Raw genomic sequence first — 19,832 nt, forward strand, 5'->3', positions numbered from 1 at the left:
GTTGACAAAACTTGATTACAAAATGCAACCAAAAAACCCAATCTAGGGCTGAAAGACATTGCCAAAAATGAAAATTGCAATAACCATAATCATGTAAATGTTTTAATAAATGGTTTAGGATTTTTCATGACCTTGAAAGCTTGTTTGTCCAAAGTCCTTTTCTTCAGGACTTTATCATAACCTTTGTGTGAAAAAGTACTAACTTCAACTCAGAGGCACGAATCTGCTAGCTAGCTGCATCTTTCTCTTCTCTTTTGCATTATTGCAAACCTACTTTAAGCATATTACTGCCATCTAAAGGTCTGGAACAAGAAATGTATCTGCTTCATCGAGTTTACTTAAATGTAATATGACAAAAAATTGAGTTCCTCTGCAATTTAAAAATAGCTTTTTGTTAATTTACAATTGCATTGCAAATGCAATTTATTGCCCGGCCCTCTTCCAATCTAACTATATGTTTGTCAAGGAAGATGAATGCTGCAAGTCAGTGACCTGATGCAATCAGTAGCTATCTTGGAGAGGAAATCTTTAACCCATTCATTAAATAGGCTCAATTTAACCTCATTGTTTGAAACCTACAGTCTAATTACAATGTAGGAAACTGACCTCTAATCTGTCTGTATGCTTGGCCTAACTACTTTTTTTTAATCAAAACAGCCATCAGAAACATTTGTTGTGAATTGCAGCAAGATGCATAAACTAAATACATATGGATTTAGAAATTTCTGTCTTTTGAAAATCTCAGGGTTCAGATAAAAGCCTGTATTAACAATGGCTTAAAAGTATCTCGTATAAAGTAAGGTATTATAACCATTTTAAACTTAACTCTAATAATTTGAAGTCTTTTTCTTAACAAAAAAAAAACTCTGAAAAAGCTTTTGTTGTGCTCTAAAACAGTAGTGTGATATATATATATATATATATATATATATATATATACACACACAGATGCCTGAACCAACAGATATTGTAACCATGTGCCTTACCTGTCCATATATGTCTGCTGTGGGCGATGATCTGGACCTCTCATGGAAACATGGCCTCTGGGTTCGGTCCTCGGATTCTGGATCTAGGATGTTATCAGCTGATCGATAGCGCCCCCTGGGTTTTTTCTCTAAATGTTTCTTTTGTATTTTCCAACTTGCTTCATACTCAGCGAATGTACCGAGTCTTTGCTTATCTGGGGAGGATGGTGTGGAGTATGACACCTCTGTGTTCTGAGTTTCCTTTGGGTCCACTGTTGCGCAGCTAGAAGACTGATTTTTGACTTGGCTTTTAGGGGGCATGTAATCAGGAAATCCTGGTTTTATGGGTTCATTGAAGTGTGTTTGTTGGTCTAGGAAGGACTTTGCATTTTCAGATGGACTTTGGCTAACCCCGATTTCATAGATTTTATCTGGTTCAGAATAAGACCGGACCTTCTTTTCTGTAGGGATTCGCTTCCGGAAACCTATGCGAGTTACGTGACCAGTGGAATGATGTGTTTCGGACTCTGTGACCGTTGCCAAAGGGTTGACATCTTTGTGAGCCTTACCCTCAAGTTCCAGATCCCTCCTCCTGAAAGATGTAGCTTGGAGCACCCTTGCTTGCGCTTCCTTTAAATTGTCTTTGTAGGAGTTGGAGAAGGACCCGTCTGCAGAGGTTGGAATGGATGATTTAGTGGATTTACACGAATCTTGACCCCCTACTTCCCCCTCGGCTTCAGGGAGGGCAGCTGCGCTCGTACTTTTCTGCAGCTTCGCTCTTCTCATCTGGATTTCATTTCTCAGGGTGGTGGCGAACCGCTCACTGCGCTTTACTTGCTTGCTTTCCAGACACTCCTCAGAGTTTGGACCACTGCTTTTCTCCTCCTGACCTTTAACACCCATGGACAGGGAGTGAAGCATTGGGGTTGTCTTGGGGCAGATGTTGCTCACCTGGCTCCCCACAAAGTCTTGATGGGAGTCTTTGAGCTGAGCTGGCAGAGACCTCCTCTGCTCGGGGTGTTTCTTAGGAGGGTTACTGACATACAAAGGATCTGTCATCTGTCCGCTGTTTCTTCTCTGGCTTTCCCTGTCATCAGAGAAATGTTTCAGAACAGAAGTCTCTGGAACAGTAGTCACCTGGTGCTTACTGTAAACATTGCTGTCTTTGCTGTGAGAAGGGGGTTGATACTTGACTTTATTGACCATCTGCTCAGTTCCAGGCTGTGATGGATCTACACCAGCGCCGCTCCTCCGGTCATTTGGTATGTCTGACCAAGATGCAGGCTGATTGGACGTAGAGACACAGTAATAACGATTCGGCCCGGCGGTCTCTGTGTTTTGGTTAGTGGTGGTAGAAGACAGGGAGGAGCTTAGGCTTCGTCTCTGGTTGGAATGTTTAGTAGAACCGTTAGTAGAAGGTTCTTGCGAGCTACAGTGGGATCCACCTACATGCTGTGGCTTTGGTACAGATGTGAAACGGGGCGGATGATGGAAAGTGCTTTTGTCACCATGTTGTCTTGAATGGAAGAGCTGGCTACCTTGGGGGACTTGTTGCTGCCCAACATCATGGCTGTAAAATGAGTACTGCTTGTTCGAGCTGTATTGGGAGTTACTGCATTTGTCAGAACCGACGTAAACATTTTCGGTTTCGTTCTTTGGGGAAATGTTGTGGCCGCGGCGATTTTCAGCAGGAACCTTACAGGCCAGGTGGGGCTCAGGTCCTTCGGGGGGAGTTTTAACCATCCCTCTCTCATGTGCCTTAGTTGCAGCAAAGCTATCGCTGCGTGCAGGAGGAAGCGGAGGGGGAGGAGAGGCTGAAACACTTTTCTTTTTCTCAGGGACGTTCCACACGGGCCCAAAGCTGGTTCTGCTTGAAGAGGAGTGCCGGGACCCAGCTGAATCCTCATTCTGTGGACCACTGTGGCCCGAGTTAACTCCTGGCATCTGAAAATACATTAGTCTTTCCTCCTGTCTGCCCCCTTCAGCAACCAGACTCTGGCTGTTTCTGCTATTACTGTGCTTTGCTCCCATATCCCACTGACCGACCTTATAGGCTACGTTCTCCGTCGAGGCAGCATTGCTTTTTGACAGTGAATAGTCTGGAGTGCTTGAGCTGGTAGAGAAGGAGCTGTAAGCAGAGTCTCTTTTCCCTCCTCCAAGGTGCTCCGTGCTGTTGTTTGACATCTGACCAGAAGGGTACGAGTGTGGGACATGTTCTAGACTATCCATGCTGCCCAGAGAGCTAAACTGGTCAGACACTCTGCGCAGGTTAGTCTGCTCCCAGCCAGAGGAGAGGTCTGTAGCAGAGGAGCTGGAGCTGCAAGAAATAAAAAGAAGGGAATATGAGTTCTGAGGTTCCCACATTAATACCATAACATTAAAATAGGACACGACTCATAACACATTTTCATTAAACTCTCGTTATGAGCTCGTTAAAATCAGAGTTTGTGTCCTTTTATAGGTTATATGTCCTGTTAACAGTCTCAGAGAACGTCCTGGAATAACAAGCTTATAACTGATATGGATTTTTCATTCTAATTTAGTTTTACTTAGTTGTAACTATTTTTTCTCTGATTCAGGTAGTTTTAGTTTGTCTTTAGAGTGAGGTTTAATATTTCATATTCGTCACTATAAGTTGATAAATGTTTAGCTTTCATTGGTTCCACATAAGTTTGAGTTTAAACTTTAGATCATTTTAAATATTGCATTAAAGAAATTATATAAATAAGTAATCCAATCTTAACACAAGATGCAATTTAAAAAAAATGATTTAATTCCAGCAACTTAAACTGGAAGCTTGCAAAGCTTATAAAAAACTGATCAATATTAAAATGAATGATATATATCACTAATTGTAGCATGTTTACCGTAATTTTCGGACTATTAGTCGCACCTGAATATAAGTCGCAGAAGCTAAATTGCATGATTTGTACATATACAAGCCGCACCAGACAATAAGCCGCAGGTTTTTTTATGTTTAACACAAACTGTCTTGCGCTCGCAATGTCCGTCTTTCTCGCTGTCGTTCTGTCTCGTACCACTCGGGGTAGAAGTCTGCTTCCGGAGGACCTCCGCATTCCCGCGCGCGCGGCTACCGTACTTGTGTGTTGAAGCAAATGTGACGTCAACATGGTGGATGGTAAAATCCATAGATTAAGGTATTACCCTAGTGGCCATTAGCTGTAAAAGTCCATAGATAAGCCGCATTGTTATAAAAGCCGCAAGGTCGAAAAATGAGGAAAAAGTCGCGGCTTATAGTCCGAAAATTAGTTTTATTTTAATTTTTGTTTCAAATAAAGTTTTCTCAATTTCAGTTTTCCTTTTTTCATTGGTTTAAGAGAAACCAAAGTCTTTCCTTTGGCTCAGCAGAGCGTTCATAAATATATTCTGCTCCCACCTGGCCTTTTGCTGCTGGAAGAAAGATCAACAATACACCTCTCCCTCAGTTATAAGATTATGTGAGGAAAATTTACGCTGTTTGGAAATATATGGGTTGTGATAAACTCAGAGACTCATGATGTGAAGAAAAAAGGGGAACAACTACCTTCTCAGAGCATGTGTCAACTGAAATGAGGTGAGCTGATATGTTAAAAAAAGAAAAAAAGTATAACACTAATTTAAAAACAATCACAAAACCAGTTTAGCTGATTTATTTTTATTAAATAGGTCTATTAATAAAAATAAGATAATAGGATTCAGCTAATATTGTACGTTGTAATGATCAATTTGTTATATTTTAGCAACAGAAGAAACAATGGTTGGTTTCCTCTTTTAAATAAAAACAGGCGAACTGTACTCAGACATTTACATATCAGAATGCACATGCATGAGTTATCTCAAAACGCTGATGAACGTTCTCAGTCATCCAGGTCATAGTCATTCCGTAAAAATTCAAAAATATCCACTGGACTTGAAAACCAAGTCCAGTGGATATTTTTGAATTTTTACGGAAAGTTATCTCAAAACAGAAGCAAAAACTTTATGTTTGATGGAATATTTGTTTATATGATACAGTGCTATAAAACTATAATTAATCAGTTTAAAGTTCTTAAAACTAAAGGCTCCAACTGTGTACTGTAAATAACAGCATTTCAAATCCCCCTTACCTTGCGTCATATCTGGGGTGCCACACTGTGGTGGGCGGAGACTTTCTTCTGCCAGCTTCTGATTGGCTTTCATTGAACTTGGTGGAGTGCCAGGAGTGAGGCCTGCTTATGGGTTCATTCCGTCTGCAGAGAGGGCAACAAAAAAAAACAAGGCTGGATTACAAACCAAACCCTGATGAAAAACTCACTTTTTCCATGTATAAACCACTGCATGCTGACCTTATCTGGAAACCTAAAAGAAAATAAAACAGCGGACTACTTTTTTTTTCAGCTGAGAAGTTTTAAGTTGCTTTTATTTTCTTATTTTTCATAAAAAGAGCTTCTCATTGAAAATTAATATATGCATTAAAAATACATGTGATTTAAGATCACAAAAGACCTTAGTACAGCCCTACAGGCCATTGGCAAATCTAGACGCCTGTGAAGAGGTCAGAGCACTGAAAGTGGATATTTTATAAAAACAGATGCTGGAGCTGACATTTTAGGCAATTATATGGAAGTGACTTTTTAAATGCAACCAAATAAAACTACCAAAATAATCTGTTTGGGTCAGTAATGTATACTTTTGATTCGCTCCAATGATCACAATGGAAAACATGAATGGATTTTCAGATTTGATTCAGTCAGAGCATTTCTGTAGCAATCAGACACATACCCTTCGAAGCTGTTCTTTCTGACGTAGCATGTGACAGGGCAAACACAAAAACACACATTTTTTTTAAGAGAAACACTAACAAAAAATATTCTAGGTCTAACTGGATGAAAGGACAATGCATGCTGCACAGATGGGATAAACTTTATCTAATGATATGAATGACAGGACAACGTGTAAAAGCCAGCAGGCCATGATGTGCCAGAGACAGAGAGCTGCTATTAAAGGATTGACTGAAATTACTAAGCAAATGATTTCTATGGAAATATTCACGAGGCGGACACGATGAAGGAAATAGGCACTACTTCCAAAGAGAGAAGTCACAGAATCATACCTCATGGAACTTCGCAAAATCTTCGTAAGAAAGCTTCTCGCCACATGCACGTCATTCTCTGAGGGCATTTTCTGAGCTACTATGTCCACCATTTTCAAAGTCCTGGGCAGCGGGAGCAGGAAAACACAGAGAGCTCACCAGCAGGATGAGACAAACACCACTTTACATACGAAAATTTGGTTAAGCACACGGTTTCAGTTTTAGAGCGCTAATATTTTCCAGACTGGATTGTTAATATTTCCAAATTAGATGACAGCCATATTCATAAAAAAAGAAAAGAAAAAAAAAGAAAAGAAAAAAAATAAAGGAAAAAATTTCAAAAGAGAGAGGCATTGAAAGAAGGCTTCTTGGTTATTTTCTACAATCCTACTCCAGTTTAAAAACATTTAAAACTAGAGCTCTGACACTAATTTCCATCATAAAAAAACACTGTGAGATTCATTCCTACCTCTGCTTTCCTTGCCAACACCTGTTGACTTCTAAATATCAGAATCAGAATCAGATCAGAATCAGAAATACTTTAATAATCCCAGAGGGAAATTACTTTTGTTATAAATAAATAACCAGTTTGAATGGAAGAGTTGTTTAACTGTTTTCCAATCTGCTAAGATCATAGCATTCTGTCCCTGTTCAGGCTAGTTTTCAGGTTCATCCTCTGCCAATGAGCTCTTTTTGTAATTTACAACTCATTTTGTAGAAAGCAGAGGGATGCCAGGAGAGTTTTCAGCTACCTGCAAGATACTGAAACTAATTATTACAAATCAGAACCCAACTTAATGAAAACATCAACAAAACCTGGAACTATTAGCTTAAAAACCTTCATTGTGGTGAGTATTCAGACTGTTCTTCTAATTTGTTTACTCATATCTGCTCATTTTCAACGGCAACTTTTATCATTGCTATCTTTGTCAAAATAAGAATAAGTAAAGGTAGATTTACTGTTAATTATTCAGCTTCATTCATGCTGGATAAATGGTTATAATTACGTTTTCTCTATTTTAACAGCACACCGAAAACTAACTAATAACTTTATTTGATACATTTTACTTTTGTCCTAACACACACCTTTTTTTTTTATTGTACAGGAAGTATGGGAATTTAAACTGCTTCCTTAACCCCTAGAACCCGACGGACCCACCGGTGGGTCCAGCTGCTACGTGACCTCGTAATTTTAACAAACCCCCAGTATTGATGTAAAAAATACATTTGGCACAGTTTGGTGACATTTATGGATAAATGTGCCAAAATGGCCCCTCCGCCTAAGACATTTCTCACTAATACCATTCTAAAATAAATATGATTCATCTGATTGAGTCCAAATTTGGTGTATTTTTACAGAACATTTAGATTTAAAAGTCTGTACTACTTTTGTGTGCTATAAATAATATTTTGGTAGTGTTTTGCAATGTTTATTTCAAAGAAAATTTTGGCGAGGTTCAAAAAATGCAAAATATTTTGTATTTTGTCCCTAATATTTCAGGCAGGGTCAAAGCTACAATGGTGCTGACACCAGAAAACCATTCTATGACATCTTACCTTTACAGAGGTACCAAAAGTTTCTTCTTAAATCTAATAGCTGTGAGGCTATAAGTGAATTACTTTTGTGTGTTTTTGTCAGGCAGAAATTTATTTATACCCCCTGAGGGTGTAAGAGGTTAACCTGCTTTAGCTAAATATATTTATTTATTTTAGATTTCCATATTTGAGAGAATGGAGGAGAGCAAAATGTTTCATAAGAAAAACATTTTTTTTTAACTTCTTTTAGTTTCCTGGACTTATCCAGATATGGGAAAAATTTAAACCAAATTCCATAATATTAAGGTTTGCAGATAAAATCTGTAATAACTGCTTCCTAAAGAGGCTTCAGACTGAAGAGAATAGAGCCTTAAGAAATCTACAACGCAATTACACTGTTTTCTAATTTGAAAGGACAATAAAAGTATAATTTTGAATAGTAAAACACTCATACTTGGTGTTATAGCTCCCCCTCCTGGTAAAAAAACTCATTGCCTAAACTCAGTAACTGAACCTGGAGCAAAATGACAAAGTCCATGTGTGATGGACAGTCGAACGTAACAGCAGCAGTAAAACTGCAGAGAGCTTCTCTTATTATCAGAAAAGGGTGAACTCTAATCGGTCTCTGCCATATGGCCCCCGGGGAACACAGGCCCAGCGTGAGCCAGGGTGGGGTGGGGGGGACTTAAAGTCGAGAATCTCGTTCAAAATCAGATCAGCCACTTCACCGCTTTATTCAAGCTGTTGTCTGCATTCCAGACATCTCTTCTGCCCCCACTTAAGTTTAAAACGGACACAGTTGGGGAACCACAACGGACATGAGAGCAGTTTGTAGTTGGAAGAGGATTAACCACTAACCCTAAAATATTACTGTTAAAAACATCTGTTTCTTTTGGATTTTTGAAAAAAATATTAGGAAGCAGGCTATGATTTATAAAAACTGATGTCTGAATATTATTAAGCAAATAATATTAGAGTTAATTCTGTAAGAAAGCAGAGCCTTGAATTTAGTTTCAAGGTTTACTCAAAAAAAGAAGTCTTGGGGGTCAGCAGGTCATTTTGCTTCAATAAAGTAATGAGAAGAGAGCTTCTCCTACTTGGAAACTTGAATCCTGTTTCTGATAAAATTAATAGATTCTGACAATCTCTGATCTTTGCTTTAGACAGACGGATTGGGTAAAGCCCCTATAAATGGGACAATTCCACAAAATGAATTAAGGATTAGAGCTGAGGCCTATTTAGAAGACAAAGACCAGCCAACATGGAGCTGAACTCTTCCTTTTGCCTTTGCAGGCCTGTTTTCTGGGGCACTAGCAGCTAACCACACATGGCGCATGCCATTGGTATGCAAATGAAGCTGGCTTTATTAGGCCTATCGTCAGGGCTACAGCTGGGCAAGCAGAGATATGTTAGGAAAGTGAATCAGATGGCTGCAGTGGGGGCAGGGGAAGAGATCTCTCTCTGAGTGACCAGTTTGAAGTCCAATACCCAACTAAAAATGCATATGACTGACCAGTCCAAGATTCAAAAAGATTCAGCTCTCATGAAACAGTAAAATCTGTTATCAGTATTAATATTACCGAATACTCCTAAAATGCTTATTCTCACTGATCATGGCTTAACCTAAATGACTGATGACCTCATGCTGAGCGGCAAAACAGGTTTTTACAACAATAACAAAGTATTAAGGTCAAAAAAACTAAAGACCCCCATCATTCACAATTATTCATCAAGCTATGAAAAAAAAAATGGATTTCAGCTATCCAACGCTAAATTAAGAAGAAATAATACATAAATGAAGTCAGACTCACCAAACACATGGATGAAATGACAGAAATAATAAAGACAAATCCTAAAAGCAATCCACCAACAGTGTGGAATTTACTTTGGGTTGTAAAGTGCGACCAGCTGCATCCATTTGCTGGTCAGGCATCATAGTCCCAATACTTCAAAGACAGACCCAGATTAAAGGACAGCCACTGTATGCATTACCTACAAACAAAAACCATCTGACCACTCAAAACACATGTTTCAAGGATAAATGACTAAAGCTAAAAACCAGGTTTTTCCACCAGAAGTAGAAGCAACTTTTGGGGAGCTTTTCTTCAGGATTACTTGGGGTTTTCTCTGCCCTAAGAGGGGGTAGAAAGGTTTACCAAAAGGGAGGAGGGCCATTGTCATAGCCAGTCCCATCTGTGCGTTCCCCCTTCCTTGAGTAATCTCATTGGCTCTAAGGGGCTAATATGCTAATGATGGGATGAAATGCCGGACTCTTGTCTTGCCATCACCCCTGTTGTGAGGCACACAAGCATTTCAACAATTGCTATGGCAACAGCTTTATCTATAGTTTGGGAGAGTGCCCGCGTTTTTAAGAGCAGAGCTACTGATCATTAGGGGTTGGTACCAATGCATGGTGAACATGGATCAATATTACAAACTATTGGCAGGGCATTTCACATACTTTAGTGGAAGATTATATTTCAAATGAACGAATCATTGTGCTTAAATCAGATCAGATGTAAAAAGGGCTCAAACTTTTTGTCACATGATCCCTTTAAACAGATCCCTAAACGTTTGCATAAAACTTTATACTAAATCCCATCTTTTCTCTAAAACTCCTTAATCCATGTAACGTGTTCAGTAGCAGTAGCATATTAAATCAATTAAATCATAGTACTCTGGTTTGTTTCATGTTTTTAAAAGCAAATTAAACCACCACAATACAGAGAAATCATGGACTTGCAATGTTATTACTTAATATTGCAATGCAAGTATCTTTTACGAACAATCACCAGATTACTCTTTTTTTTCCCCTTTCTTCACAGTGAGCTATAGCATCTCAGCCACTAAAGACATGCATTACGCGTTGGCATTAAGCCCATCCAACAGACCAATATTACTACTATTTTTATTATTAAGGTTTTGCAAACTTTAGCTGTCAGATAGTGAATATAATTTGATATTGATTTGGAGTTTAATTCAGTTCAGTTTAATTCTGTTTATTTCTATCGCACCAATTCACAACCCATCATCTCAAGGCACTTGACAGTTCACCAGATCACACAGTCAAATTGATTCAAAGTTTATTATCTAAGGAAAACCAGTTGAATGCATCGACTCCTTGACTTGAATGAAATCCCTCACACTAAGCATGCTTGTAGCGACAGTGGAGAGGAAAAACTCCCTTTTAACAGGAAGAAACCTCCAGCAGAATCAGGCTCGGTGTGAGCGGCCATCTGCCGAGGCCGACTGGGGTTCAAAAAGCAGAGATACAAAAGGCAACTGTAAAAGGAAACACACAGCCAGGCAGACGAGCTCCGAGCCAGCTCCCATGCCAGAGCATGAAGAGAGCACATCCAGCCAGTCACAGCCAGAGGCTCTAAGTTCAAACTTTGTTTGCCAAATAATTCAGAAAATAAATGCCATCAGGGTCCTTAGATTTTGTTCTGTAAGCTCCAACTGGACATTAAAACAACTGTATCATTCTTTAAAAATGCTACATCTATCATAGAACATCTTCTGCAAGACCCTAACATTTTAGTTTTTCTCTCTAACCCTATTTAGTTGTTTGCAGCTGAATGACAGACAGCTGATAATTAATTACCAGGCAGGTTGAAAGGTTGGCAGTGATACAGAAAAGTGCAGCATCATGTACAGTATACGAGGGCTGAAAAAAATGCTGTTTCTGACTCTGCAGGTGAGCTGCTGGATCACATAAAGAACAAAAACCTTTTTCTTTTTTCAGCTAACCCTACAATCAAACCAGTCATGTTTCGGGTGAGAGAGGTGAACCGCAAGCACCATGCATGGACCGGCACATTCCTGGGCTGAGTGGCATACCAGCTGCCAAGTCATGAGCTAGCTGTGCTTAGCTCTGGTCCACAAACACCTGGAAACTTTCAGATTTAATTTATAATTAGGATGCCACAACATTAAGGCTGCCTTGAGTTGCATCAGGATGATCTATGTGTTTGAGTTCAGGCAGGAATTCATCAACGAGTTCTTATTAAGAGCGTAGAAGCACATCTTGCGCAATCAAAGTAAAATAAAAACATTTAATTAGTTGAGCTGGTGTGAGTTATGTGAGGGTTCATAACTGTCAAAACAGTAAAGCGGGGTGAAATATTTATGTGATGACAGCTGGGAATTGGCTCAGATTCTGGTTGCTGGAGGGTTTTTACCTCCATTAATACCTTTTAAAGGCCTTACCTGATGACAGAATTTTGCTAATATTAGACATCAAGTGCGAGTCAAAAACATGACCAAAGATGGCAAAATTATTCAAAGAACTAACCAGAGAGTTTTTGGCATATTCAACTAGTATCGTTTATAATAAGTTAACCAGGAAGTAAGCTTTATAGACATTTTAAGAGGAGCTCTAAGGGATCAGAGAGCATTTCACCATTTTTAGCTTTATTTGACATGACCAGTGATAATCTAATCAGAAACTCAAATCAAATATTCTGACTGCTTATCATTTCAAAGTTCTTACAACTGATTTTTTAAATTCGCTTTTATGTCAAAGCTGTAACGGGGGGGAGTGGCAAATTTAGCCATGATTGGGAGATGCTTTAAAAACAGGCAGGACGAAGACAGAGAGCACAGGAGAGACCATTGAGGGTTTTATTTCTAATGCTAACAGGGCTAATTGCTAATGTAAGATGATACAAATCGTCAAAAAGAAACTAGACACTAGCAGAGGTGTGAATTGTTCCTTATGCATTACAAATAATTAATGGCTGCTTAACACAGTGAGGAAAAATTATATATATAATTTTTTTACTGATTAACGCTAAATTCATAAAATCACCAACCTCAGCAGGTCAAAGATCGGAACCACTGATTTGAAATCATCCAAATCACTTTGATATGTTAAACTCCCTCTATATCTAAACTGACTATTAAGAGAAAAATATATGTTTTTTTTTTTTTTTTTTACTCTACTTAGAATACTCAATATTTGTTTTATGTAGGAAAGTCAACAATACATTGCTGAGTCAAATGCTGCAAATATTTGTCCACAGTTCGCTAACTAGCCTGGAGGAAGGTTGAGAAATGGGGGTAGGAGTATAGAAACTAAAAAAAAAACATTTCTAAACACAATCAATTTGGAAAGCTACCTAGAACAATTTAGTTATCCGCATTCCAAACATACTGCGTAGGCTTGATTAGAAAAATTAGGCTTACTTAATGTAAGCCGTGGCCCAGAACCCCTACTGAGTGCTTACACTGTAACATACCCCTAAAAGCTTTTCCTGTCATAACTAGATTGTGCTTTGAAACCTTAGCTAATCCAAAACAGCCACTTGGTGCATATGAAAGAAAAAAAAGAATGTTTATTTTGTTGCTACTAGAACAACATGAAGCAGAACCTTGCAGCAGTAGGTACTCTGGTCCCTCTATGAGTGGTAAACACTTTACAGCAGGGAGTTATGGGTCTAGCCTAATCTCAGAGCAATCAGGTGAAAAAGGCTTCATCTGTGAAACATGGGGGCAATGCTTTGTCACTGTACTATATGATCTACGGAGGTAAAAACATAAATACAATATAACAGGGGGTTTAGTTTTTGGAAGTCTGGGTCACTGGTCTACTAAATGTGTACAGATACAAACTTGATAAACCCAAACAAAGCTCATCTACTTTGACCTTTAAGATTATTTAGCATCTTACAGATTTTGTCCGTTTTTTTCTGGAGTGATATAACCTATAGATTACCTCGAAACTGGCTCAGATGGCCCACATATAAAGCTGGGTTGTATTTTGTCTGAATGCACACTTTGCCCAGCATTATGTAATATAACAGTTACATGGATACTGTGGAGTTAACAGCAGAGCTGAGCCACGAGCTGTGTTGTTCTGGGGGTTGGGGGGGGTACTCCTATGAGTACAATTGATAATTTCATTAGGCAAGGCAAGTTTATTTGTATAGCACTATTCAGTCCAAGGATAATTCAAAGTGCTTTACATGAATTAAGTAATAAAATGAAAAATAAAATAAAAGCAAAATAAAACTGAAGATAAAAACATGATAAAAGCGGGTAGAAAAAGAAATTAAACAGTAGGACCACTTCTTTAATTCAGGCTTTCGGGACTTTTACAGTCTCTGGGAGTCTGTTCCAGATCAGTGGAGCATATGAACTAAATGCTGCTTCTCCATGTTTGGTTCTGGGTGTGCAGAGTAGGACTAGATGACCTGCAGGGGTTGACATTCAGGATTTAACGTCAACCCCTGCCCTTCGGGCAAGTGGCTTTCACATTTCATTTGCCCAGAAACAATTTTTACTTGCCCAGTATAATTTTTAATATAGTTCCTAATATTCATTTTTGTATATATATATATCAATGAAACATGTTTGTTTTTAAAATGTTTTTTGTTATTCAGTATTTTTTAAGTTTACAGGTTCCTGGTGTGTACAGTATCTGCATGCGTCAGATAATGAACTCAAGCCTACATTACCCTGTTAACATGCTTTTCAATCCTTCCTGCACATTCTTTTCAAACTAAACCTTGCTTTAAACTGTTGTGTGCTTGGAAAAATATAAATTGTAATGTAAAAAAAAAAAAAAAAAAAAACTTGACAGGTTAAAAACTTACACTACTACTACTTACCAATTTAACATGTTTAGCTCTATAACATTTAAATGCACCACTCCAATGTCTAAGAGAAAAAAAATTAATGAACATTTTTTAATGTATGACCACTGTACGAAGACTGCCATATGATAGAAATATTTACACTGTGGGCATACAGTTATTATTATTTTCCTAATCCCTGACTGATAATTTTTAATCTAACGTGTATTATAGTATAGATTAGATTCATCATCCAGCTGCTGCTCTGCAGAATTCTCTCCCCATGAGCTGAATCTTGCCATCTAGAGGAAAATCACGCGGCTTTTTCAAATCACGCGAGAATGTGTACAAAACAACAAAGATGGCGCTGGCAACGCTTGTGGGTCCTTTTCAGCGAATGTCGGTGATTTTAAAGTAATTTTGAGTGATTAATAATTTTTTTTTTGCGATCATTGCACTTACCTGGCGGGCAAATCCAATGAAATTTGTACTCTCGCGACAATAAAAACTACTTGCCCCGGGCGATCAGGCAATGGTTAACATCGAGCCCTGACCTGAGTGGTCTGGGAGGTTGATCCACTGACAACAGATCTGCGCTAATCCATTCAGGGATTTATAGACAAACAGAAGTATGTATTTCCTACAAAATTAGAACTCTTCCCAGCTCCTCACCGCATATAATTGAACATACTGTTTACATTGTACTCACTGCAACATGCTGCTCTTTGTGCTTCCGATTAGAATCCAACCTGGATTTTGTTACCTTGTGTCACGGTGTTCATTTTGTTAAGTTTTCTGTGAGTTTTCAGTTTCATGTTGATCCATGTTTTTCTTTGTTTTCTAGCTTTATTGGTGTTTTCTGGATATATTTGAGTTCTTATGTTTCTTTTTGCTTGCCCTATGTTGCCCTCTGGTGTTGGTGTCCTTTTCCCTAGCTTATTCTCTGTTCACACCTGCTCCCAATCAGCTCATTAGTCCTGTCTTAGTTCAGTCTCCCATAAATACTTGCCCTGTGCAGTTCCTCATTGCTAGTTCTGTATTTTGTTATGCTGGATTTTTTTATTCCTGACTTGGTTGCCTGTGAGTACTTAATTAAAACGTCAAGAACTCCCCTCTGCCTCCTCACCTCTGCATTTGGGTCCTCAAAACCTCAACCAAACCCTGACACCTTGTATTTATACATGTGTAATGGCTATAAAGCTGAATCTGATCTAATGCACTAACATGCTTTGGTTTGTGAATGTGGATGGTCATTTGCTGCCATCACTCTCATTTACAGAATTTTTTCTAGTTTATATCAGTTTTGCAATGAGGTTAAAATCTTTATTACGCTCTCATCCGACTAGAGAATCTTCTTGTACATGCTCTCGGAACTAAAAATCTTTTTTATTATGGCTTTCTTTTAACAAAGACAGTTTCCTTTTGTTTGCATCTCCTCAAGAGTATCTCCAAGCCTCTTGGTTGATTTTCGTTATTCAGTAATTCCCTGTTAGTTTAGGTGGACAACCTTGCCTTTTATGGATTCTTTGTTTTGAGACGATGGAATAGACGCCACCCAGAAGATTTTGTTTTGTACCACATCCAGTGGAGGCTGTCCAATAGAGGGTGCTGCCCAACTACTCCCCACATTCTTCTGAGAGGAAAATACTAATTAAATAAAAATGGAACCACAAAATAAAAATATTCTAAAATAATATCTATATTTTTAGATCTAAAGAGAAATATTCTAGAATTAATGATGGATATCACTTTGTTTGGATTCTTTCACTGATGTGAATCTTACTGAGTAATAATCAGATTTTGGGATGCGGGTTTCCTGTGACCACAACTTTATTTCAAAATCATGCACATGGGGGGGATGCCACAAAGCATGGCCGACTGATGGGTAGAGAGGCGGGAGAGACAGATGAAAACACAGAGGAATTAGATGATTCAGTGATATCTCTTGAAGCAAAACGTTTTGAACGGCTTACGTGAAACGTGAATGAGCCTTGACCCAATCAGCTAATCTTTAAAATTGGAGTCTAACCTTAGTTGTTTCTACAATGCAAGTTAGGCAAGGGGGCTTGACTAAGAGGAAGTCTAATGCTTTATTTTGCTTTCCCTGCATCCTGTTTTAAACATCAAGATCTGATGGATTAAGACAGATATAACACACTATATTGCCACAAGCACTGGGTCATTACAACAAATTGTTTTGAATCTTCTGGTCACTACTATGGCTGCAAATGTATAAAGTTAGGTAGGAAACAAGAGGATAAGATCAACGTAAAATGAAAACAGATATATTTCTATGAGTTAGTGAGTGAGTATGGATGCATTTTGGATGCATTTTGAATTTATTGCTCCTTTGGAGAAAAGTCCACCACTAACTTTGCCACTGATGAACCTCCTTCTACTGAGTCATGTGCTTTGATACATTACACTTAAAATGCTTTATTTTTCTCTAAAAAACCTCTAAGGACTTCGCAAATCAGTTGGATTTCTACTGAATTATAACCAAAACACATAATGCCTTTAAATATATCATTGATTTCACTAACTTTTGTTTCATTAGATTAAAAGGGTACTTAGTATAAATGGAAAATTATAATTCTTTTACTTAACAATTACAAACTGCTTTGGTCCATCATATAAAATACTAATAAAAAAAGTGGTTGTAAAATGTTATGTGAAATAATTAAGCAAGATCCAAAAAAAAACATATTCGACTCCACAGAAATGAGATTAAAGCAAACTTGACAAGGCATTTGGAGCGCGAGATGTTTTCCCACACAAAGCCACACCTCTAAGCTTTATGTGACGTGTGACAAGTTCCTTCCCCCGCCCTTTTAAAAATGACATTGCAACAACTGCTCGAGATTAGTCACTAAGTGCAAAAGCACTAGTGTTGAAACCATGCTCTCCTCCTGTGCTATGTGTAGACAAACCACACCTGTATACGGGGGCAGGTTCTGACAGCTTTCTGATAACCATCCAACAATCCAACATTATCTTGGAGATGAATGGGAAGGTGTTTAACAAATAACATTTGACGTGCACAGGCAGGGATGGAGAGCAAAGAAAAACATCAGGGTTTTGAATGGAACAGGTAGTGATGTAAACGAGTAGCATAAAGTATTTCTGAACATCAATAAACAGCATGCAGACCGCAGCTGAAAGGCATGTAGGATAATTTGGACTAGCTGTGAAGCTTTGAGGTTCTGTAATGACCCACTATCACTTTGCTCGAGTATAAATGTGACACAAACTTGTTATTATGGCCTTGGGAAATGACTGACTTCAGATGCTTTTAGAGACAAGCACAACAAAGGAATTCCTCAACACAGACAGTCCAAGCAAACAGAGAGTTCTGTGGGATTCAAAGACTGTAAAAGACAATATGAAAAATTAGACTTGCCCTTGAAAGGGAATGTCTCCCTCCATTTAGAAATATGAGCACATCAAGCTAAAAAAATAATGAAATAACCAGATCCCTCCCTCACGCCTTCTGCTCTTTAGCAGCCTAATCTGTTGAGAATATAATCCATTTTCTCCCACAGGTTCAAAAGAAAAAATGTTTCAGGCACAAAGCATGTGAAAACAGAGACTCCTCTGCTGTCTAGAAAGTGATTTCTTGGTAACACAGGATAAGAGTCAGACAGAAGAATATTAACTCAAACCAACTTTCAGCTTTTTGAGCCATCCTCTCCTTAACACTGCTGTGGGAAATCATAACATTCCTCAAATGAAAGGGATTCATTTAGATTTAGGACAGTTTAATGGAGCATAACTTGTTAGAGTGGAAAGTGCCGGGGTTTCGAATCAAACCAAATCTTATACACTAGCCAATGTAATAAAAAATAAACAAGCAATTATCTTTAACATATTTAGCTTAAATCTACTTGAAAATGTAAAACACTAGAAAAAAAAGTCTATCCCTTGGGAAACCATCTGTTCCGCTATCAGTTTGCAAAATCTTTTCTTTCATTCCCAAAAGAATGTACCTGTGATATGCTAAATGAGCTAAAACTGCAGAAATGCAGGTACCTAGACCGCAGATTAAATCGGCTTGGTCTCAGTATGACTTCATATCGCCTTGGAGCAAAAAAAAATCCCACATCCTCATCAGGTGTGACGCATCCGATTTCAGTCTTTAAAGTCGTAGGGAAACGGCCGCTCCAAACGTTGCAGTTCGGAATTCTCCCGATTGATGCACGACTTTCCACGAGTGAATAAAGTGAATTCGATTGATTGTTTATCAAGGGGGCAGGATTGTTGTGGTGGAAGGTTTGCAAGAAAGTTTGATTATGGCTGCTGTCTCAAAAGCATCTTGCTTACCAGTTAGCAACTTAGTGCTAGCAGGTTCCCAATGGGTAATTCCATTGGGACCAAGTAGCACTAAATTGGTGACTTAGAAACGACACTGTCAAGGAACGCTATGGACAGTGGAAACATGCAAAAGGAGGAGAGTTTTGTTTCGGAGGTCGTGGATGAGTCTCCTCCGTCATACATTTTTTATTTAGAGGAGGAAAGCGGAGACGAAGATGTTGTGGAAGAGGACGCCAGGGCGGCAGAAGCTTGGTTTGGTGTAGAAGGCTTACAACTGTAAATGTTTGAGCCCTTGCCTCGCAACGCTGCGAGTTCTGTTAGCTCTATGCCTGCCGAAGACACAGACGTCCATCCCCGTGAACACTGGGACGTCACTCAATGGTAAAGTAATAAAGAATAAATTATTCTAATTTCTTATTTCAACCATTGCGTATATTAGCTGCGACATAGGAATCAAGATGCTATGACCAAAAAATCTGAAAGATGACCGTTGATATATGGATGGCCGAATTTAGATGTTCAGGCCAACGTATAACTAACAGGCCTGCATAAGATAATGAGAAAAAAACACAGATTTTAAGACGGGACTTTTCCTTAAAATAGAAATTTTCTACAATTTGGGACAATATCCGTTAAAGATTCGATTCATATACATGTTTAGGCCAGAAAGATTTGACATTTAAATATGACTGCCCTAACGCTTTAATATAAAGGCTTCTTGAAAACATGTTTAAGACTAAAGATCGACCAATACAGCTTTTTTAAGCTGATATTAATTACTGTGACATAAATCTAATAAATTACTGATATGTGCTGCTGATTTCTGGGGGCCCTTTTTGATTTTTTTCCCCCCCCTAATTCCATGATATAAATTTAACAATGATAACGGATGTTACACAAATCCCAATATCAACAAAAGGAAACATGTATTAGGAAATCAAACCAAATATTAACAAGGGATAGCGAACTAAACGGTCAGCATGGCATAGGCTTCACATAATATCAAGGCCTTGCTGCTAAATGTAGTAATAAATGGTCAAACACATGCATGTATTGGCCAATGCCTATACAAGAAAAGAAGCCAATATTGGTCTAAAACAGTTAATCAATAGTATTGAGATAACCTTTCACTAAGCAGGGATCCACCATCCTATGCTGTCGACACATGAGTGACCAACCTCTGCATCATCGCCACCACCTTGAAACCCCACAGACGTTACAGCGGCCATTTGTCTTCAAGAAATAAGGGATTTTGACATTTTCAAAATTGTGGGAGGATGAAGAGCACTGTAAAAACGACAACTCAAAATTTTTCACCTTACCAAGATTTTTGCATTCACTGACAATAAAAGTGCCAGTTGGAACTTGAACTGT

General features: G+C 38.5%; 1 protein-coding gene across 6 annotated transcripts in view; it reads right to left on the reverse strand.

Moving 5' to 3' along the window:
- shroom2a (shroom family member 2a) overlaps positions 1-19,832 on the reverse strand; it is a 63,985-nt gene that overhangs the window by 12,486 nt on the left and 31,667 nt on the right. For 2 of the 6 annotated variants that reach the window (XM_038275809.1, XM_038275812.1), the window contains 2 exons: positions 5,072-5,194; positions 987-3,282 (listed from right to left, as the gene is read on the reverse strand). In XM_038275809.1, the coding sequence (XP_038131737.1) occupies positions 987-3,282; positions 5,072-5,194 (2,419 nt within the window). Of the gene's footprint in view, positions 1-986; positions 3,283-5,071; positions 5,195-5,726; positions 5,745-6,057; positions 6,160-9,383; positions 9,692-19,832 lie in introns of those variants that run through there. The other 4 variants (XM_038275810.1, XM_038275807.1, XM_038275811.1 and 1 more) reach the window with 4 other exon arrangements.

This window comes from Cyprinodon tularosa, unplaced genomic scaffold (assembly GCF_016077235.1).
Source record: "Cyprinodon tularosa strain WSP-4 unplaced genomic scaffold, ASM1607723v1 ctg98, whole genome shotgun sequence".
Taxonomy (NCBI): Eukaryota; Metazoa; Chordata; class Actinopteri; order Cyprinodontiformes; family Cyprinodontidae; genus Cyprinodon; species Cyprinodon tularosa.